The 22,351-nt window shown below is 37.4% G+C and overlaps 2 protein-coding genes across 40 annotated transcripts in view; one reads left to right on the top strand and one right to left on the bottom strand.

Annotated features, from left to right (window-relative positions):
• Positions 1-18,677, top strand: part of LOC124422972 (basement membrane-specific heparan sulfate proteoglycan core protein) — an 87,804-nt gene extending 69,127 nt beyond the window's left edge. For 30 of the 39 annotated variants that reach the window (XR_006941951.1, XR_006941958.1, XR_006941962.1 and 27 more), the window contains 38 exons: positions 448-513; positions 729-743; positions 1,608-1,835; positions 1,954-2,091; positions 2,179-2,427; positions 2,511-3,384; positions 3,483-3,607; positions 3,703-3,880; positions 3,992-4,202; positions 4,473-4,613; positions 4,761-5,054; positions 5,147-5,349; positions 5,464-5,689; positions 5,771-6,138; positions 6,255-6,537; positions 6,600-7,035; positions 7,150-7,292; positions 7,413-7,593; positions 7,686-7,715; positions 7,779-8,051; positions 8,128-8,682; positions 8,766-9,186; positions 9,274-9,502; positions 9,587-9,872; positions 9,979-10,239; positions 10,314-10,580; positions 11,207-11,395; positions 12,073-12,342; positions 12,539-12,690; positions 12,762-13,069; positions 13,184-13,650; positions 13,781-13,946; positions 15,778-16,171; positions 16,255-16,630; positions 16,737-16,938; positions 17,014-17,364; positions 17,473-17,928; positions 18,070-18,677. Coding sequence is in view for 2 of the 39 variants with exons in the window: in XM_046960143.1 (XP_046816099.1) it covers positions 448-513; positions 729-743; positions 1,608-1,835; positions 1,954-2,091; positions 2,179-2,427; positions 2,511-3,384; positions 3,483-3,607; positions 3,703-3,880; positions 3,992-4,202; positions 4,473-4,613; positions 4,761-5,054; positions 5,147-5,349; positions 5,464-5,689; positions 5,771-6,138; positions 6,255-6,537; positions 6,600-7,035; positions 7,150-7,292; positions 7,413-7,593; positions 7,686-7,715; positions 7,779-8,051; positions 8,128-8,682; positions 8,766-9,186; positions 9,274-9,502; positions 9,587-9,872; positions 9,979-10,239; positions 10,314-10,580; positions 11,207-11,395; positions 12,073-12,342; positions 12,539-12,690; positions 12,762-13,069; positions 13,184-13,650; positions 13,781-13,946; positions 15,778-16,171; positions 16,255-16,630; positions 16,737-16,938; positions 17,014-17,364; positions 18,070-18,121 (9,608 nt within the window). In the remaining 37 variants the exon portion in view is untranslated. Of the gene's footprint in view, positions 1-447; positions 514-728; positions 744-1,607; positions 1,836-1,953; positions 2,092-2,178; positions 2,428-2,510; positions 3,385-3,482; positions 3,608-3,702; positions 3,881-3,991; positions 4,203-4,472; positions 4,614-4,760; positions 5,055-5,146; positions 5,350-5,463; positions 5,690-5,770; positions 6,139-6,254; positions 6,538-6,599; positions 7,036-7,149; positions 7,293-7,412; positions 7,594-7,685; positions 7,716-7,778; positions 8,052-8,127; positions 8,683-8,765; positions 9,187-9,273; positions 9,503-9,586; positions 9,873-9,978; positions 10,240-10,313; positions 10,581-11,206; positions 11,396-12,072; positions 12,343-12,538; positions 12,691-12,761; positions 13,070-13,183; positions 13,651-13,780; positions 13,947-14,463; positions 15,301-15,777; positions 16,172-16,254; positions 16,631-16,736; positions 16,939-17,013; positions 17,365-17,472; positions 17,929-18,069 lie in introns of those variants that run through there. The other 9 variants (XR_006941953.1, XR_006941956.1, XR_006941954.1 and 6 more) reach the window with 9 other exon arrangements.
• Positions 18,678-20,272: 1,595 nt separating this feature from the next.
• On the bottom strand, positions 20,273-21,980 carry LOC124422619 (protein-S-isoprenylcysteine O-methyltransferase). The gene is made up of 3 exons (XM_046959331.1): positions 21,441-21,980; positions 20,866-21,345; positions 20,273-20,784 (listed from the first exon to the last, which is right to left on the bottom strand). Exons 1-3 carry the CDS (start codon positions 21,636-21,638, stop codon positions 20,602-20,604), a joined length of 861 nt encoding a protein of 286 aa, XP_046815287.1. The 5' UTR covers positions 21,639-21,980; the 3' UTR covers positions 20,273-20,601.
• Positions 21,981-22,351: the final 371 nt, after the last annotated feature.

The raw sequence follows: 22,351 nt of genomic DNA, 5'->3' as shown, positions 1-22,351 counted from the left end.
CGATTCTCGTTAGTTGGATAGAGCAGAAAAATCTCATCGGTTCCCACTTATGTCCGCATTCCTTTCTAATTTCTCCATCGCCAAAGATCATTGTAATTATAATAATATTTTCGATAATTCGTGCGACGACTATAGGCACGATATTATTTAGCGTAATTTTTATAATGCCCTATGTCTTTTCTCACCTTCCAACTCGTCGAAACGCGAAAGTTGGCTTGTCGCGTTTATAATTAATCCGTGGATGACGTGGTGTATATAAGAACGAGCCGACTAACCTACTACCTACTACGTACTTGCCTACATAACGCAGGATGCAATTTAATATCTTTCCCATTAAATAACAATACGCAGCACATCTTCGGACGTCTTTTGTTCCTTCGTTTTCCCCCCCTTTTCTTTTTTCTTCTTCCAGCGACTTTTATTTCACATTGTCTCCTATTTTTTTAGGTTCAACCGGTGGATCGACCGGACTGAACTTGAAAACTTATCCGAGCGAGCAAGTGATCAAGGAGAGTAAGTATACGAAATTTTAATTTTCAATTCTGTTCGTTTACGATATTAGTTAGATGGAACGACCGGACGTTGATTACTTATCAATCGATTTGTATCAATCGTTCGTTATTGAAAATAGACGAAATCGTAGAGCGGTCAAATAATTGAAGACATTTAAGTGCAAAAGTTTAGCCAATTAATACTCATGTTTCTTGTATTTTTCTTGCCTTGGCCAGACCCGGCGAAGCAAGGTAAGAGATTTGAAAAAGTATTTATATATATATATATATATATACGCACGTGTATATATATATATATATGTATACACACACACATATATGGGCTCGCATAATCTTCATTCTTCATTACAGACAGTATTACATACATTAAAATAATGTTATTAATGTAGGACGTATCGCCTCGTTGGTTTTACATTGTGGGTTTTCACGAGCCATAAGATACATCCATAAATTCGCGCATTCGAAAAAGTAGCTTGTTTATCACGCGTTAAAAATAATAATTATTTACTTATAACCGTTGGAGCGTAACTTAACGTTTCCCTTCGTTCGAACGTGAATGCTCGAAGGTAAACTTGTGCATGAAATACGGCTTAGCATGATCCCCCTCCACTATCCTATTCTTTCGTATAAGAGATACGGAATATATAATATGATAATCGAATTCGGAGCAACTAAAGCTACTGCGAAAATGTTAATCGCATTTTAATAAATAATATAACGTAGTATAACGTTTCAACAATAACGTTGTTTCGGACGTATGAGAAAGAGAAATCGTTCGTAGACAATAGCTTGTCGAGAATTTTCTTCGGGAAAATATAATTTCTTTCAAATTCAAATTCAAAAAACACGTAACATTAACACGTCCGTACTAATGAAAATCTTTCTGGCGTTAACTTCACTGCGATAAATTTGTTGCACGTTGCACGATGAAACTAGCACATTAGTCTTAGCTAACGCGACTATAAATCGGCCCTTGCGGGCGTTAAGAGTCGCCCATGGAATAACATAATCCACCACGGCTACGAAGGATCGACTAGGAAAAAGGATTTTTGAATAACGCACCCCGTGCATTACCTCTCGCATTACCGTGCACAGGCCGTGAGGTCGTCTTCCAATGCCGTGACGAAGGTCCTCTGCGTGCAAGAGTACGCTGGCTTCGCGATAACGATCTTCCTCTACCGCCTGCCAGTCGAGATCTTAATGGCAGATTAGAAATACCAAACATTCAGCTCGATCATGCGGGAATTTACATTTGCGAAGCAGTGGGCTATCCTCCATCCATGCCAGGAAGTCGGCTAAGCGTCAATCTCACTGTCGAAAAGTGTACGTAAAAGGTTTCTACTTAAAAAATTTTTTTATTTCGTTCTCTTTATCATTTCATTTATCGCTTTATCCCGTACGAGTGAACGAGCCATGAACGAACGAGTTTTGCTATTCGCAGTCGAGGAACCAACAACGAGGCCCCCACAAGTCTGCCAATACGATCAGGCCACTTGCAGCAACGGAGATTGCATTCCGAAATCGTACGTCTGTGATGGAAAATTCGATTGTACCGACGGCTCAGACGAGATGAGATGCAGTACGTAAAATTGTTCTCTGGCATCGCCGATATATAATCAGATCGGACCATTGTTTTTCCTATATATTTTCTACGATTATTTTTCAGGTCCGCACGGGTGCGAGCCCAACGAATTCAGATGCAACAACAAGCAGTGCGTGAGTAAGCTTTGGCGTTGCGACGGTGAAAGGGATTGCGCCGACAACAGCGACGAAGAGGATTGTACACCTTCTCCGCCTGGTTCACCCTGCCGTTATCACGAATTCGCTTGTGCGTCGTACAATCAATGCATACCTAAGGTTTATCATTGCGATCGAGAACGGGACTGTCTCGATGGTAGCGACGAATTTGGCTGCTGTAAGTCGTCGGCGAGTTTTCATTTAATATAATTAATTATAACGATATATTTCATATAATCATAGAAACGATATCTCTTTCAGCTCCCGTATACATCGTTAAGCCACCACCGCCTATGGTAGTCCTCGAGCCGGGTGACGTTATGGTACTGACCTGTACGGCAATCGGCGTACCCATTCCGGAGATAAACTGGCGACTAAACTGGGGACACATACACGCGAAATGCAGCAGTACCTCCGTGAACGGAACCGGGACATTAACGTGCCCTGATATACAGCCAGAGGACTCGGGCGCTTACTCCTGCGAGGCTTTGAACGTTGTCGGCTTCGTTATAGCCCAACCGGACGCTATTTTGGTGGTAAAAGAGCCAAAGGGCATTTGCCCGAAGGGAACGTTCAATGCCGAGGCGCGTTCCGTCGACGAGTGCATATCCTGCTTCTGCTTCGGCGTAGCTACCGAGTGTCGTAGCGCGAATTTGTTCACTTATCAGATACCACCACCGTTCGAAAGTCACAAAATCATATCGGTACAAACGGAAGCGGAAATACGTTTTTACGGTGACATCAAGGATCAAATATCGGAGGTTCGACCGATCGGCCGGGATGGGATTCAATTGCTCGAATCGTTTAGCAACGAAATGAGTACCTACAGGATACCGTACTACGCCTTATCCGAGAATTATCACGGTAGCCAATTAAAGTCTTACGGTGGTTACTTGACTTATACGATACATTACAATGGCAACGGTGCGCCTAACGACGCGCCCTCGGTCATTCTTACCGGCAACAAGTACATACTCGTTCACAAAGGCAACCACATACCTCCCGATTACGAGACGAAAGAATCCGTTAGATTTTTCTACGGCGAGTGGTATAAGCGTCATGGTAACACCGAGGTACTGGCATCCAGAGAAGAAATAATGATGACGCTGGCGAACGTCGACAATATTCTCATCAAGTACGTACTCCTATGTGATCTCTCGAAACCCCCTTTTAATCCGCTCGGTTCTTATTTTTTCTTCTTCTTTTTTTTTATTATTTCTTCCTCTCGTTCAGAGCAAAATACGAAGATTCCCCGCAATTGGACGTGCGTATCACCAATATCGTAATGGACACCGCCGACGTGCGCAACACTGGATTAGGCTCTGCGTCCTTTGTGGAAGAGTGTCAATGCCCTACCGGTACGTACTCTCCCTCTCTCTCTCTCCTACCCCCCTCCCTTCGTACGCTATCGATCTGATAAATATTTAATAACGTACGAGTTATATATTCTAAGGATACAATGGTCTTTCGTGCGAGAACTGTGCCTCGGGATATCTTAGACGCGAGACCGGACCGTGGCTTGGACAATGCTACCGAGACGATCCACCCTGCGCCCCCGGTTACTACGGAGATCCTTCGAGGAACATACCTTGCCAGCTTTGTCCGTGTCCTCTGACCAATCCATCGAATCAGTGAGGAGACGATCTTTTTTTTCTTTTTTTTCCTCTATCCTTAGCGATCTCTAATCTACTGGATTACATTGCGAGGGTATCGTTATTAACGATTTACAACGAATTATCTAGATTCACACGAACCTGTCATCTCGGATCGGACGGTGAGCCTACGTGCGATTGTCCAGCCGGATACGTCGGTCGTAGGTGCGAACAATGTGCTATCGGCTATCAAGGAAATCCTATCATTCCCGGCGATATGTGCGTACCCGTGCAACAATGCGATCCCGATGGTAGTCTCACGCCGAACGCCGATCCAAATACCGGAAAATGTCGTTGCAAGGTATCACATATTTATTTCGAACGTTTCCTCGTACGTTTCACCTATTCGATATTTATCTTTTATATTTATTATTCTTAATGCGTTCCGATCTTTCTCGATTCTTCGTCGGTACGAAAAACGTAAGTACTTCATCGAATCGCCACGACGAACTGTTTTTATTTCTTTTCTTAACGAAGATAGACCAAGCCGTTTCTGGAAATATACTCGGTTAGGTGTAATACGATTTAAGTATTACGCGGTATTTAACGACATCATACCTATTGTGTTTAGCTATACGCAACGGGCCTGACGTGCAACCAATGCAAGGCAAATACATTCAACCTGGGCTTTAGGAATCAATTCGGATGCATAAGTTGCTTTTGCATGGGTATTACGAATAAATGTGTATCGTCCAATTGGTACAGAAACGAGGTAATGCAAACACGAGTTTAATAACGAATAATTAAATATCCATATCCGTCGTATTCCTTCAAAGTAACCGTCAAATTATAGCTCCATGCAATCGTCCTATACGATCCTTTTTTCTTTTTGTTTTTTTTTTTGCCTTCTCTTCTACAGATTCACGTGTCCTTCACAAATTCCTTACGAGGTTTTACGCTGACCGAATCGAAAACACCCGACGCACCACCGATAACGGATGGCATTCGACTCGATACGATCAATCGCGAAATAGTCTACAACGATTTTCATAATCGCGGCAACAATGACGTTTATTATTGGCAATTACCGAATATTTTCCTCGGCGATCAAATAACATCGTACGGTGGTAATCTGAAATATACGGTTCGATACGTTCCATCGCCGGGTGGCCAAAGTTCGAGAAACAATGCCGCGGACGTCGAATTGATCAGCGTAAGTAACAAAATTCATCATGGAAATTGATCCTTTATCCTATCGTTAATCTTTATTATTTAATCGTCGTACGCAATTCTGACGTTTGACAGGCCAATGACATTAAATTGCTCTATTATTCGCGAGAATCTCCCGAACCGAATTCTCAGCAATCGTTCGTCGTTCCGTTGCTCGAGCAATATTGGCAACGTGCCGATGGAACCACAGCTGACAGAGAACATCTTTTAATGGCACTAGCGGACGTACGAGCTATCAAGATTAAGGCTACTTACACGACCCACACCGACGAGACGGCGTGAGTACAACTTTTCTTTTTTTCTTTTTTTTTCTTCCATCCATACCTAACATACAACATTTCATATTCATAACTCGACGCAAGCCTGTCCTATGAAAGAAATTCTCTCTTCAGGCTTTCCTCGGTTTCCCTTGACACGGCAGAGAAGCATAACACCGGAAAGGCAAGAGCGGTCGAAGTTGAGGAATGCAGTTGTCCCGTTGGATACAAGGGACTCTCGTGCGAGGACTGTGACGTTGGTTATACAAGGGCCATGGAAGGCTTGTATCTTGGAATTTGCGAGCCTTGTAATTGCAACGGACACTCGAGTCAGTGCGATCCCGAGACCGGTCTGTGCGAGGTAAATAAAAGATATTTATTAATCATCATATCGCAATTTGTATCGAAAATATTTCAACGATTCCAATTCAACGTCTTTAAGAATTGCGCCGATCATACTACCGGAGAATACTGCGAGAGATGTGAATCCGGATACGAAGGAGACGCGACTCGTGGTACTTCCAGTGATTGTACGCGCAGAAATGATCCTCAAGAGTGCAATTGCAACGAAGCTGGATCCCGTAGCTCCTCGTGTTTCGCCGGTCGCTGCGAATGTAAGAGGAACGTCGAGGGACCGGAATGCGACAGATGCCGTCCGGGTACCTTTGGATTGTCCAGGGAAAATACGGACGGTTGTAACGAATGTTATTGCAGTGGCGTGACCAAACAATGCCACGAAAGTTCGCTCTACGTTCAACAAATACCAATATGGGTTTATGATTCTCATCATGGATTTACCCTTACCGATGAGTAAGTTTATCCAATACGTATAATAATAAGTCAGTCTACGTTATAACAACGGTTATAACCTACGGTATAAAGGTAAGAACTTAACGGAATTGAAATAACAATTATTTTCAAATTAGCACGAGACAAGACGTTATAAACGACGGCTTTGATTTGAATGTTGCTATGAACGAAATTGGATATCGCTATCCCGACAATCGTAGTCGCAGACTATTTTGGTCTTTGCCGTCCGCTTTCACTGGTAATCAAGTAAAAAGCTATGGTGGCAGTTTAACTTTTACTCAGCACATCACCGCACAGCCTGGCGCACAAACCTATAAAGATCAAGACGTTTTACTCATTGGAAATGGCATCACATTATTCTGGACTAATCCAATAGATCTTTCACCGGACATACCAATGGTTCGTATATAAAATAACGGCTCGGAAGGCGAAATATTTCATATTATTAACTTTTATTTCAGACCTATTCCGTTCTATTGAAAGAATCAGAATGGAAACGATTAACGACAGCAGGTCCACGGAGTGCTTCTCGTACGGATATGATGACGGTTCTTTCCAATATCGAAGCTATTCTGGTCCGAGCTTCTCATAGTGAAGAAATGACGGCGACTTACATCAGCGACATTAGTCTCGATACAGCGGTAGAAAATTTCTCTGGACATAGAAGAGCACCTAACGTCGAAGCGTGTCGTTGTCCAGCCGGTTACGTCGGAACATCTTGCGAAACTTGTGCTCGTGGATATTACAGAGATACCAGTGACAGAGCTTTTAGCGTTCTTGGCTCCTGCAATCCTTGCCCGTGTAATAACAACGAAGAAAATTGTGAGATCAATAGGTCCGGACACGTCAAGTGTAATTGCTTGCCAGGATATACAGGACAAAATTGTCAAGACATTGGTAAGAAGTAAAGCCGTTTCAGTCAATCGAGGCTCCGTTAGAAATTATAGCCGTAACATTTTTCAAACGGATTATCTATATATATAAAACTAAAAAATGAGATTTATCTTTTAGACGAATATCCTCAAACTACTCCTCCTCCAACACCGACGATTACCCCACCAAGAATTGTCGTTTTCGTACAAGAACCAGAATTCCAAATTGTACATACTGGAAATACCGTTAGATACCATTGCAGCGGTAGATCGCTCGACAATGTAAGTTTATAAATAACGCGTGGATATATATATATATATATATATATATACACACACACACAAATATTATGAAACAATTGTTAAATCTTGTTCTATACGCTATATGCGTACGTCACACAGGGCTCTTTGTATATTCGCTGGGAGAAGGAAGGTGGCCAATTGCCATCGGGTAGAAGCATAGACGATTCTCACGGAGTCTTAATTATTAGAGACGTCAAAGTATCCGACAGTGGTATATACGTTTGTCAAGTTAGCGACGGGATAAACATTGGAATTAAAAAAGTTACTCTTACCGTTGGAGGTATGAACGAGACCAGAAAGGTCCTTTTATATAATATTTAATACAAATAAATTAATATCGTCAATAAATTGTAATACTTCTTACGGACGCAGCTTTTCCGAAAAGTTTATTAGAGATACCAGGTATATTCTTGATGACGTAGAAATAGTTAAGGATAAGTTGATGCTTTGATTATACGATTTCAGGAGCAAATCAGATAAAACCTCGAGTCGTCATTATGCCACCTTACCTCGAAGTAAAAGAAGGAGAACCGGTAGAATTTCATTGCGATGCCAGTGGTAATCCCCCTCCGCAAGTAGAATGGATCCGACTTCACGGAAGTATCAGCTCGGAGTCGTCGTTCCATAATGGCGTTTGGAGGCTACCAGCTGCCTCGAGAAACGATGCGGCCGAATATAAATGCATTGCTAAGAATAACGTCGGGGTGGAGGAAAAAACAACGATTCTATACGTTAGAGGTATATAGAGATTGATCGTATATAGATAGAGGAGGTATATTGATATAGGTAGGCTACATTAGCGCATTATTCACAGAAAATCCAGAAGGTCCTCCGGCTACTGGTTTGGCTCCGATTATAACACCCGCCGAATGGGTTGGTTCTATCGGAGATGTCGTCAGATTAACTTGTACCCCGTCGCAAAGTGCAAACCTAACGTGGATTCGATCCGACGGTTTGCCTCTACCTTACTCCGCGACTCAGCGCGATGGTACTCTTATAATCAATAATCCGACGATTAATGATTCCGGTTTATATGTCTGTATCGCTGTCAGTTACAAAGGAACAGAAACAAATTCTACCGCTAGAATAACGATTATTCCACGAAGAGATCCACCAACGGTTAAAGTCAAGCCTGAAAGGCAAACGATATCGCAAGGTACGTCGACCGAAATACGTTGCGTTACGAGCGGAGAACCGGGCCTCCAAGTGAAATGGAGCAAATTGTCGGAAACGATGAATTCGAACGTCCAACAAGTTGGAGATACCCTTAGAATTGTTAATGCACAAGTTTCCGATCGAGGCGTTTATATCTGTCGTGTCAGTAGTACCATAGGCAGCTACGAAGCTAGTGCCATCGTCGAAGTTGAACGTAAGATATTAATTTCATATTTATAAATCGAACGATATCTTAAGGACAAATGAATACGAAACTTTTATTCGAAAAATTCGCAGCTCGTGAAATTCCGGTACTCGAATTATATCCAAAGGACATCCAGCCAGTTACGCTTGGCGGTTCTGCTGATTTACAATGTCGCGCCATAGCCGGTCTTCCACTTCCCGAGATCCGCTGGTCTCGTCAAGATGGTAGATCATTTGCTCCGAACATCGAACAACTTCCTGGCGGATTATTGAGATTTTCTAATATTACGATAAACGACGGTGGCTCTTACGTTTGCTCGGCGACAAATGAAGTTGGTTCCGTCTCTGAGATAGCTCATATCGAAGTACAGTCGATACCTGTTATTACGATCGAACCAAGGGCAGGTATTTTGCAAGTCAAACTTGGGGATAGGGTGCGATTGGCTTGCAGCGCTGTAGGCCATCCGCAACCAAATGTTGCCTGGAGTAAACATATCAATGGATTGGCCACGTAGTAAGTTACGTTTTTTCCTTAGAAAAATTTTTCTTTCCTCTCAAGAGTCGTCTCTAATCGACTTTGAGATTTTCATTATCTTTGCAGCGATGCGTACAGCAAAACTGCAGCAACGCCGTTAAGTGCGGTATACGAAATATTCTCCGTTTCCCCCGACGACGAAGGTTCGTACTCTTGTCAAGCATCAAATTCGGTAGGCATAGTGGAGGACCGTGTACAAATACGGATCGAGGACAACGATATTGAATCTACACCTTGCAGAGGTGATATGATGACGTGCGATAATGACAACAGACGTCCACCAATTCAGGATCACGTATGCTTATCACTAATCGCCAATATTTCCCTAATTATCATGGCTCGTATCGTCACGATTCGATTATTCTTATTATAATTCTAGAGAAATCCTTACGAAGGTGGTGTATTAATTCCTGAAGACTTTTTAAGAATTCCCAATAACGGTAAAGTGGAAATGCGTTGTCAGGTAATTGCCCCCGATGGCGATCAGATTTATCTTGACTGGAAGAGAAGTGATCATCGTGCCTTACCGAAGGGCAGTACCGTTCATAATGGCGTTTTAAGCATTCCAACGGTCGACAAAAGTGCCGCAGGGGAATACATTTGTCTTGGTTTAAATCCCGCCGGGACGGTCATTTTCAAGGCTAAATCTCATTTGGAAATTATATGTGGGTATTCCATCCGAAAAGTACAATATATATGAGTGAGAACAAAAAAGTATCCGCGTTAAAAATATTTGATATTTCTTCTTCTTCCTCCTCGTTCGTTTTTCAGCTCCACCAAGAATCGAGTTAAATCCAACTCGTCAAACTGTTGGACCTGGAAAAAATCCTTCTATAACTTGCACCGCAACCGGGGACAAGCCCCTTCACATTCAATGGGAAGCTATAGGACGGCCACTTCCCTATTCCGTATCCAATGATAATGGCGTTTTGCAATTCCACGGTATAACGTATTCAGATGCCGGAAAATATGTTTGCAAGGCCACGAACGAAGCGGGCACAGCGGAGGCGGTAGCGGAAGTCATAGTAAATGGTTTGTATCCTTTTTAAATCCCATACGTATATATTAATATAATTAATCACTATTATTATTGTTTTTTTTATCAGAACATACCTACGACGACACGAGCATTCGTGCCACGCAAAGGGACGTTACAACGTATCCAGGTAATTCTGTACGTTTGCGTTGCGAAATCAGAGAACATGCTGCAATAGAATGGAGTAGAGAGGGCCAATTTTTGCCTTTACATAGTCGAATTGGCGATGACTATTTAGAATTGACGCAAGTGAGACCAGAAGACAGTGGAAGATATATTTGTCAAATTCGTAACTCCCATGGAGTTTCCAGTGATTACATTAATTTAAATGTAATACGTAAGTAGTACATTCTTATATACATACGCTTGCTATTTCGGTTAAACTTCATAAAGTATTATCGCAATTGATGCTCAGTCTCAGTAATAAGTATCGTCTAATATTGCTGACGTAGATCGATCTTAAATATTTCTTTCTGATTAAGTGGGAATCTGATTCCTTCAAACTTGGATCTTTTTTCTTTTCTCTCTCTCTCTCTCTCTCTCTCTCTCTCTCTCTCTCTCTCTCTCTCTCTCTCTTTCTTTCTTTCCAGCTTTTCTTTTTATTTTTGACTGGCATTGTTAATTTATTACATTGCTGCCTTTATTTTTTCTCTCCCCCCCCCCCCCCATAATCTCTCGACATTCGTCGATACGTAGATCGTCCAAACATTTTCTAACATCAATTAATACAAACGATGGAAATTCTTTTCATCGTTCGTTCAACGAAAACAATTTACATATACCATGAGTAAAGCGTTTTCGTTCTTTTTCTCCAAAATCTGTTATGCAGCTTGTCACATTAGAAATGGTATCAGTAGTAAAATATTTGTCTGTAAGAGAAGAAAAAAAAATGATTGCAATTATGGTTTCAATGAAAGAATTTATCAGATTAGATTTTTACAAAGCTCGCGTTATATGATTTAGTAGTTAATTTGCTTGCGGATTGCATGCCAGTGTACCGATCCCAGTGCAGACCCGGGGAGTATCAGTGCTACGGTCAACAATGCATTCATTTGGATTACTTTTGCGACGGCTATGCTCAATGCAACGATGGTACTGACGAACGCTTCTGCCGCATCCCGCAATATCGCCAATTTCTTCAAAGACGACGCGGTTTGTTTTGAGATTTGTGTGTCGTGTGACGTCTTGTAATATAGTCTAATATTTTTGTCTTATCTTTTTTAGCACCATCCTTTGTGTTACCTATTCTTATTCGATGATCGATCCATTCGATCAGACAATTAATTCGTATTGTCAACATTTTATTATTCCCATTCCTAGATATCTTATGTATGTTATATTTATTTGTTTCAAACCAATGTAGAACAACATCGTTGAATCACTTTCCTTGCGACGAATTAAATTTCGTCCTCCTTCCCCTCGATCCTTCTCCCTTCTCGTATATAGTGATAATGCCGCGTTCGTTGACGTATGTTACTTGCATGTACGATACTATATGTAATGTTCATTATTTTTACTTTAGTATAATATTACGCTGCATTACCGAAAGGATTAGTAAATTGGACAAATCTCAATTATCCCATGTCATGTGATCGGTTTCAAATAAAATTTTTCCTTGTGCGAAATTTTTTATTCAATAAGGCAACAAATTGTCCACTTTGATGTTTAAATAAAATGTAAAATTGTTTTTTTTTCTTTTTTTTTTTTTTTTTTTTTTTACAAACTTTAAAGCTCCGAAAACAAAAAAAAATGTTGAAAGTAGTAATCTGTATTAAAATATATATAGAACATATTGTACGAAGTAAATAATAGTAACTGTTAAATTTCAGCTGCCGTTGCACCTGCACTTACCATCGAGGCATCTCAAGATCCTGTAAATATCGGAGATACGGTTGACATACGTTGCGCGTGTTCGGGTACTCCTAGTCCGCACTATCGATGGTCCAGACCAAACCATCCAGATTTACCATCGAATGCTCAAACATATGAGAATATTCTTAGATTATCTAATGTAGCCGTTAGCGATAGTGGTACCTACAAATGTACAGTAATGACTCCGCAGGGCATCTTCGAGGAAGATTTCAATCTCATTGTACAGGGTAAATAACAAACATTTTTCATCGATTTATAATATTTAATTTACTATGAGAGATATAAAATACAATCGTCTGTATGCTATATTAATGCTATCCGTTGGATTCTTTGTAAGTATCAATGTAATATAAAGAATGAATAGGCGGCTACAAAATATTGTCATACCGAGTTTGTATCGTTTTTAATAATCTTTTTATCTAGGTGGACATAACGATGGGCCAGCAATTGAAACGAAGTTTGCACCTTATGGATCTAGCATTGAAATGGATTGTCACGTTGATCTTGAACCACCTGTTAAATTCCAATGGAACAAACTTGGTGGATTATTATCTCAGGATACGGAAACTTATCAGGTAAAAAGAAAGTATTTTAGTGTAACTTTATTAGGATTTGTAAATATATATTTTTCTGATATTTTTAACAGAATAAATTGAAACTGAAAAATGTCAAAGCCGAAGATGCAGGAACATACATTTGTATAGCAAACAATGATAAAGTAAATATAGAAGTACCGACTGTGCTTGTTGTAACAGGAGTCGTACCTAACTTCAGCCAAGCACCAGAAAGTTATATAGCTTTGCCTCCGTTACCTGATTCATATCTCAAGTTCAATATTGAAATATCTTTCAAACCGGAGAATTATGAAGGCATTATCTTATACAATGCTGAATCAAATCATGGTAGTGGCGATTTCATCCTTCTATCCTTAGTAGGAGGATATCCACAATTCAAGTACACATATTACATATTACTTTTTTCCTATATATTACATTTATTAAAAGCATATGCGTAAAAGAAGATGTATATATGTATATATATATATATATAATTCTTATAAACTGTTAGATTTGACCTTGGTTCTGGATCAGCTGTTATATCAGCAGATAAATCGATTACTCTGGGTCAATGGCATACGATTAAAATTCAACGTGTTAGAAAAGAAGTAACGATGCTAGTCGATGGTCAAGGACCATACAGAGGAGTTTCGGCTGGTCGAAGACAAGGATTAGATCTTAAGGGACCACTTTATATCGGTGGAGTTCCAAATCACAGTATTTTTATCAAAGAGGCTGTTACGAATATCGGATTTATTGGTTGTATCAGTAGACTAGTCATTGGTGAAAAGGAAATTGATTTAATTGGAGATCAAACGGGTAACGTAGGGATAACAACTTGCGAGACGTGCGCTGAAAATCCATGCAATAACGGTGGAGTTTGCCAGGAGGCAGCTACGAAGAATGGTTATATGTGTTTATGTAGAGCCGGATTTAGTGGGAAACATTGTAACTTTGTTGGACAATCTTGTTATCCAGGTAAAAATTATGCTTTATAAACTTTTTATAAGGCGTAACAAGGATATAAATATGCGGAGTTTGTCTAAATAATGTGTATAATTGGGCGGGCAATATCGCGAGACACGTAAACGATATGAACCTTTTACAGGTGTCTGCGGAGACGGAAAATGTATGGAGAAGGAGACTGGTTTTGATTGTTACTGCCCATATGGAAAAACTGGTCCACGTTGCGAACGATCGGTAAAGATCTATGAACCAGCTTTTAACGATGACAAAGCTTTCATTGCACATGATACACCAAAGGCTCTTCGAAGGCAAGTATATGTAATCGTTTAAAAAGTACGCACGAGACTTTAACAATATTTTTGTCACTTAATTGGTTTTTTTATCATATTATGTGTAAGTAGTGGTCGTATTGTATATTCTCTAAAATTTTAATGCACTCTTTCTGTACATATGTCCGTGTGTATATTTGACTTATGTGTAAATACAAGAGTTAGTACAATTATAATTAATATCGTATTTGTTAGCCAAAAATAGTATGAAGATGATTGATATTGTAATACTAGTAAAATAAGTGGACATTTGCGCTATATAAATATTTCTTCTTTTTTTTTTTTCTTTTTCTTCATTTACTAAATGATTTACACATTATACGCGCCCACACATACAATGCACACCGCATATAATAGTAATAATACAATTAATTTTTCTATGCAGAGAATGAAAGTGTACGCATATGAGAAACAAATCTGACCTTTTGTTGTTAATGAAAACATTAGCTGTCAGTTTTATCCTCAAACAGGCTAATCGAGATGACGTTATTTTCAGGGAAAGAAAGAGTTCGACCACTACACACAGTCGATCACGCAACGTACAAGTTAGACAAGTTAACGTGCGATCGAGGGCACATCACCACAATAATCTGCACCACACAAAACATTAGATTTAGCATGATATTTATGCACGTTGAAAATTATTGAATATAATTAAGCCCAAATAATTCGTAGCATTTTTGGTTAGACGCGAAAATTAAAAATGCAATTGCCACTAGGCAGGCGAGGATATCAAAGATACCCATGTGAATTTGCAATGAATACCTTTTAATTTACAAAGATTCTAGCATTGTTCTTTTTTGTTTCGCGTGATAGCGTTTTCTATATAAGAAGAAGCCTAAATAGAGCAAGTAGTTTCTCTCAGAATGAACTCCCCTGAATGGTGCTGTAATAGAAGCTCAGTCAATTTGTAATGTAGCGTTAAATGTTTTGTACAGCTTTTAATTAATACACTTACGCATCATTTAGTTATATTAATTATTCAAAGTAAGACGTTAAGTCACTGCCAAATATATTGCATTTAACAATTTGAAGCAAAGCTTAAGAATCGACAATACGTGATGTCATAGAAGTATATGATATCTATGTACGTGAAAATATATAAATTGTTTGTACTTTTTATATATATATATATATATATATATATGTGTGTGTATGTATGTATGTATATATATATATATATATATATATATATATATGATTCTATATAACATGTTAAATACGTTGTTTCATCTATGAATCAACATCTATATACTCAATGGGCTTAAGCCTATGCTCAAAATAGATATGAATAAATATTATAAAGGCAAATAAACATTGGTGTGACAATTTATCTAATATAATTTGATTTTCCAATTGTTTTAGGAAATTTATATTTATCGCGTGTTTCTTTTTTCGTTTCTTACTTCTCTTCTTTCTCTTCTCTTTTTCTTTAACTATATTACGTTGCTTAAACGCAGCATGCAAACGAAAATTGGCGAGTATTAGATCAGTCGCGAGTAATAAGGGCGTTTTGATGTTGGACTGGACCTTTGAGTGCTTTTATATATTAAGTTTTCAGAATACTGCACAATGCTTAAGTTCCTTAGTACCTTGCAGTAGAAACATGTTACATACGTTCATTCATGTTTCATGCATACAATCGTGGGTATTGATTAATCCATTCGTTTATATCAATTCGATACGTCACCATTGTCAACAACAACGTTTTCATGTACTAAACAACATGTTTACGACATACGACTAATGAATGAATTGCATCGATGAAAAATTAGCTCGATTATTTTTGATCTATTGTCTAAACTTATAGGCTTAAAATAGCTATGAACTTCAATCCTACCGACGAAGGAGACGGAATATTGATATATTGTTCTCAAAGCGAAGAAGGACTTGGGGATTTTGCAGCGCTCATAATAAAGAACAAGCACGTTGAATTCCGCTATGATATCGGCTCGGGTATGGCCACATTAAGATCTAATTATATCGTGCAACCTGGAACATGGACGTACGTAACGATAAACAGAGATTTTAAAGAGGCGAAATTATCTGTGAACGGAGAACCATTTGTCGAGGCAAGATCACCTGGTGGTGCACGTACCATGACACTGAATACGCCATTATACATCGGTGGCATTGATCGTAGAAAAATTACATTGAACAAGAATCTTAATGTCGATCGTAGTTTTCGTGGGTGCATTAGCGAAGTAAGTAATAGCTTAGTTTAGTTAGGCTATACCTTAGTTTTAGTGCAATTTCAAACCGTGCAATACCGAATTCGATGGTACAGCTCGAAGTAGCTTCCGTTAGCCTGGAGATCTTAAAGTCGGCAATGGATATGGCAAATATCGAAGATTGTTCCATGCTTCATCCGAATCAAACGATTCCACGTACTACGCTCATTACCCCTCCACCAACAAGTCCACCAACGACTTTGTACGATCCGTGCACATCGAGTCCTTGCATACACGGGTTCTGTCAGAAATTAGATTCTCGCGAATATTCCTGTACGTGCGAATATGGATACGCGGGAAGAAATTGTGAAAATGTATTGAAACAGTGTGAAGTGTATGCACCTTGTAGAAACGGTGGCAGTTGCACGGATCTACACGGATCTTACAAATGCGACTGTAGGCTTGGCTTTAACGGCCAAACTTGTGAAAAGTGTAAGTCTGTATGATTAAAAAAATCCTACGCAATATATTCGGTACCTGATTGCTATTAATTACGATGGGTGGATTTAAAAGTGTACCTTTATTATTATCGATGCAGTAGCAGAGATCACGTATGACATTGCGTTCAAAGGAGATGGCTGGTTAGAACTGGAAAGATCAGTAATGACGCACGAAGAAGAACGTGAAGTATTGGGTTTCGAGATATCGACGAATAAAACAAATGGCTTGATCATGTGGCACGGTCAAACGCCGAATGATTTGAATCCCGATGATTACATATCTCTCGCGGTTGTTGACGGGTAAGTCGGCTACGGCTATTCTCATACCATAGAGAGAAAAAAAAGAACTGAGACCCGTACACTTTCCTTTTTCAGTTACGTGGAATATCAATACAATTTAGGATCAGGGCCGGCGGTTATTCGCGTAACCGCTCAAAGGGTCGACGACGGAGAAAGGCATAGAATCATTTTAAAACGACAAGGTAGCGACGGTAGCATCGAGTTAAACGGCGAACATACGGAAAGTGGACTGAGCGACGGGCTGCAACAAATTTTGAATACCAGAGGCAGCGTTTATCTAGGAGGTGTACCCGATTATGCAATGACCTACGGACGATACCACGAAGGATTTTCCGGTTGTATTTACACTCTCGAAGTACAAGACTCCGGGGCTATTGATATTGGAGAAAAAGCTATTAGAGGAAAAAACGTTTCTCCGTGTACCAGGTAAGGAGATGAACAAGCGTGACCTTTATTTTATAAGATTAAGCGACATTTCTCAAGGGGCAAAATATTATATGAACTTTTTTAAAATAACATTTACATGCTGCATAGAGTGAGATGGATTCCATCTTCATTGGTATTTACGGACGCAGATGCAGATATTTTTGATGCGTTTGTACCTCCACCTCCTGTAAATATTATTCATCCAAAACCTGCTGCTAATGTAGCCACACGTAATATTAAGAGTTATTTACTTTTGATCGTGTTACAACATTTGATCGCGTTGAAAATAGAAAATAGAAATTTAATCGTTGTTCGTACACTTTTTTACATAGGCGCTATTAATATATCATAAGAAATGTATTAATTTAAATAGACAAATATATTTCAATTTATACAATTTCTAGGGTATACTTATATTCCAAGTTTTTGCTAATACATCATTGCTTGTAATATTTGTATTCCCGTAAATTTTCAAAGAAATTTATCCGGACAATTATTAAATTTATTAATTCTTTTATGTACAATTGTTTAACGCAATCTGGAAAGAATCTGACCGAACCCATGGTACGTTCAATTATTGTAGTTATACGCAAACCATACTAAATTCGTTTCTTCCCTTAATTATTATAAACTATTGTATTATAAAATAATGTTTTTGTTCGAGCTTATATTTATATTTAATTGCAACGAATGATTATTTCACAGTGATCCAGTTGAAAAGACTTCCATTCGTGGTGATCCGGGAAGAAGACATTAAGAGAATCCATACGTATGGATATTTTATCTGATTTTTCAAAAAAAAAAAAAAAAAAAAAAAAGAAAAAAGAAAAAAGAAAAAAAAAAGAAAAAAAACATTTTTCAATATTCAAAGCGGTATGGTTCTTTTGGCGGATGTTTCAGCGTTCGTTAATACGTTTCGTTTTATAGAAAGCTGCGTTTATTTGCGATGTAAAACTATTACATACAAATGTTATGTAACAGCGAAAAGTATGGCATTGTTGTAATTTCAAAAATTTTCCACTAAAAAATAGAGATAAACATTATTAATTGTCGTAAAAAATTCAAGATATTTCTCTATACACAAATATTAATTATAATTGGACAAAGACTTTGATATACAAACCCGTAAAGGTTTGTACCGATGAAAGTATCCGATTAAAATCATACTCTGTTCATTGATAATAGTAAGAATCATATCTGACCTTAAGCAAAGTAATTCTGACTTTTGTTTAAGTATTTTATGTTGACAATCATTCCCAATGATGTTATTACAAACTAGTAACAATTATTTGATTACTTACAAACTTTCTAACAGAATAATTTTTTATTTCTACCATTGAAAATGTTTCCATTCAGAAATATTATATTGTTCTCTACTTTGTAGATAGTTAATTATTATTAACACTGTCAGAACAATTATATTCATTATAGTTTCGTTTACTTTATACTTTCTAATATATATATATATACACACACACACACACACACACACACACACATTTGTAATATTTTCCATTTTACATTTAAAATATATTTCTAGAGCTGCCATAGCGATTGAGAAGAGAGAAAGAAAAGAGTGTTAAAATATGATAACATATAATTTTTCACTGCCATGGTCTTACTTTTTAGAGCTTAGAACTAATAACAGCGGTTAACAGTGGATTTAGATTCTTTTAAAAAATTGTAACAATGATCTATGAAAGAAGTCACAATTTGTAAAATTTGTTTACAATATCGTTTAACAATGAAGGAAATATTTAAAGGATGAGTTTTCCTTATGAGGCAACTTATTACATAAGAATCAAGCTTATATATTTTTTTAGGCAAAACACGTCGAGAGAAAATCTTTAGCGAGGAAACTGTTTTTACACGCTTTTGTAAATTTTGCAATTTAAAATGGCGACGATAATAACGATATAACAATGGTATTAATGAAAGTTAACAATAAATATTAGTAATATTATAAGTTAATTGAAATATATCACGATTTGATCGAACAAGTAGCGAATGAATAACATCAAAACTTGTTTTTGCAATTACATCCTTTAATTGTGACTACTTTCGTACTATAGCAAACTAATATCATTTGTTATACAATGAAATTAATGAATTTTGTTAAAATAAGCGCGACGTAAAAAGTTTCGATGGATAAAATTTCAGCTAAAAGATGAAATTTATTACTTCTAGAACATTTAATATAATAGTTACTATTGGTGCTAGTAAAGCGTGTTGCAAATATTGTATTGATATAGAATATACTGCAACGTGTGCATAAAAATAAAAGTGAATTATTTACTCTTGTAATTAATAATATATTCTTACAATTCACAGATATATTCTATAATTCTAAACAAGAATTCTAATTCTAATCAAATATCTTGCTGAAACAGAGATAGGGCAAAAAGTCTATGATCTCTCTCTCTCTCTCTCTGTCTAACGTTAATTAACAATGATCTATTTTATTATTCCCTCATAAACCTGTATATCTCCATTATTTTATGTATAATGAATAAAATTCTTTTGCAATAGCTTAGAACATAAATCTCAGAATGGACTAATATGAGATATCATTGTATATTATCTTTCTACATCATCAACACAAGATATTTTAATCCTCCGATTGAAAAATCTATGTATAAGAAATTTAACACGCAATTACAATTTAACACAGTTTACGGCATAATTTAACACTGAGGAAATGCTTATTAATGTCAATGCAAATGCTAATACGACTTACATGATGTATTACGTATGTAAAGTTATAAATTGAAAGTACATAACATGATTAAAATGTAGCTTGCGTTGTTAAAAACTAATATTACAAAAATATATATATATATATATATATATATATATATATACACGTGGGTGTGTGTGTGTGTGTGTGAGAGAGAGACAATAAATATAATTTTGTTAAGAAAGATCAGTTTATTGCATCCTCGTGTTAATTAACGTTATTAAACGTTGGAATTTTAACTTGCAACAAATCTCATAGAAATTTTCGCGAAATCGTTCGTTTGACGTTTTATTACTAGCTGAAGAAATAAATAAGCAAAATTATATATATAAGAAAAATAATATAAAGAGTATTATATTTACATAAGAAAAATAAGAGAAAGAAAAGATAAACTTATATCAGCATACTATATACACAGATGACTATTGAGACAAAAGTATTATAAAATCGACGTGTCATTGATGTCCGAATATAAAGTTTGATTAAACATCTATAGGTTGCTATAAGTCAGTTTTATAGCCAGATATAAATGGTAGTCCGGTAGGTACTTTTCCTTGGTATTCAACGTATGCTTCGCCAAAAAAATTCAACAACGTTATTTCTTCTATAAGAATACGATCGTGGAAGAATCTCCAAGAAGCAACCGCGTATCCCAAAATGCAAAATGGATTTTGTAGTATCAACTGTAAGAAGATTGAAAGTAAATTATTAAAATGTTTTTATGGATATAAAATGGAATATTTAAACGTTAGAAGGTGTAATACCTGAGTTCCAATGGCCCAATAAAACCATCCGACATAACTCGGATGTCTAAATATTCCATAAATGCCATGCGTTATTAATTCGTGATTCCTCTTCTTTGCACTTTGCACAATATGATTAAAATTATGTTTGGCCGTAAATATAGCGCTTTTTCTTAATAATTCTCCCAATATGGATAATATTAAGCCGACATAGGAAATGGAGGAGGCCTTTTTCATATCTGGGAAGTAGTATCTTTCTACAATAAATTCAATCCAACTAGAACACGCGGCTATGCCATACGAGATACTGTGATTAAGAACAAAACTATCTATAGACAAGGTAGACGGATTTGTCCATGCTATAGCTAAAAATTCGGTATAATGGAATATAGCTATTACTGCCATATAAACGCCAAACATTCGCCAGGAGGGTGAAGCAGTAGAAAATATCGTAATTGCAATACCAACTACGTATCCCAAAAACGTGGATCTGACTGCGACCTGAAAGAAGAGAAACGAAATGAAATGTACAAGTCTCTAGCGGATAGATATTTTAAATATTCACAAAATCGTATGAAGCAAAAATAGCTTAATACCTGATATTCAAATCCATGGAAGGCAAGGAATAATGTGAAATTCAAAAAACCATATTGAAGAGAGTGCACGAATATGGTATTTTGAAAATATTCCCTTAAAATATCGCATTCTAACCTCAAAAGTACTTCAGGTAGGATCGCAAAAATAAGAGATATACTAAAGGAAAACAAACTCAATTTTCCATCGCGACACAGCATCTTTCGAAGAAAGATGTATCTTTCGAACAATTGTAAGATTTACAAAACTATTGGTAGAATTTAAATTGTTATAAAAAAAGTAACTCCTCATTTCATGCCGTCGATGAGTGCGAAAATATACATACACGTCGGCGCAGACTTTTAACGTTTAACGCTTCCTTAATACGTATCACAATTTTTTAATCCACTTATCTAAAAATAGGCTTATTTAAGGAATGACAAAAAAGAGGAGGACAAGAGTTTTAAGACTGGTTTTCGGTTAAGGTAATTGTGCGGCAAAGACAAAACAATAAAATATTTTTCGTCTCTTCCGATGATCAATGTCTATGATGACACGAGCGGGACGACCAATCTTAACATATACGTTCGTCAAACGTACATCGAGGCGGAATACGTTTGAAACACAATGTACCGCAAAAATAACGTATTACGATATTGAACTTTCTATCGAAGAAATTAGAAAATATCGTAAAATTTGTAAAAATATCTAAATATATAAATATTTCTTTAATATTCATTACCCTAGACGCACGTCTGCTCGTTTTTGTCAACTCGTCGTGAGAGAAAAAAGACTTTCTGCGTTAACTTTGATTTGAAACTAATAAAAATTACTAGTCATCAAACCTCTCTAACATACGAGTTAGAAAATATCAATACCATTTTCCCATTTCTTTATCGAAAATCTTAATAAAGCCGAAAGAGATGAATATTTC

This window comes from Vespa crabro, chromosome 3 (assembly GCF_910589235.1).
Source record: "Vespa crabro chromosome 3, iyVesCrab1.2, whole genome shotgun sequence".
NCBI lineage: Eukaryota > Metazoa > Arthropoda > Insecta > Hymenoptera > Vespidae > Vespa > Vespa crabro.
Note: the sequence above shows the minus strand (reverse complement) of the source record. Positions and strands in the feature narration are given on the sequence as shown.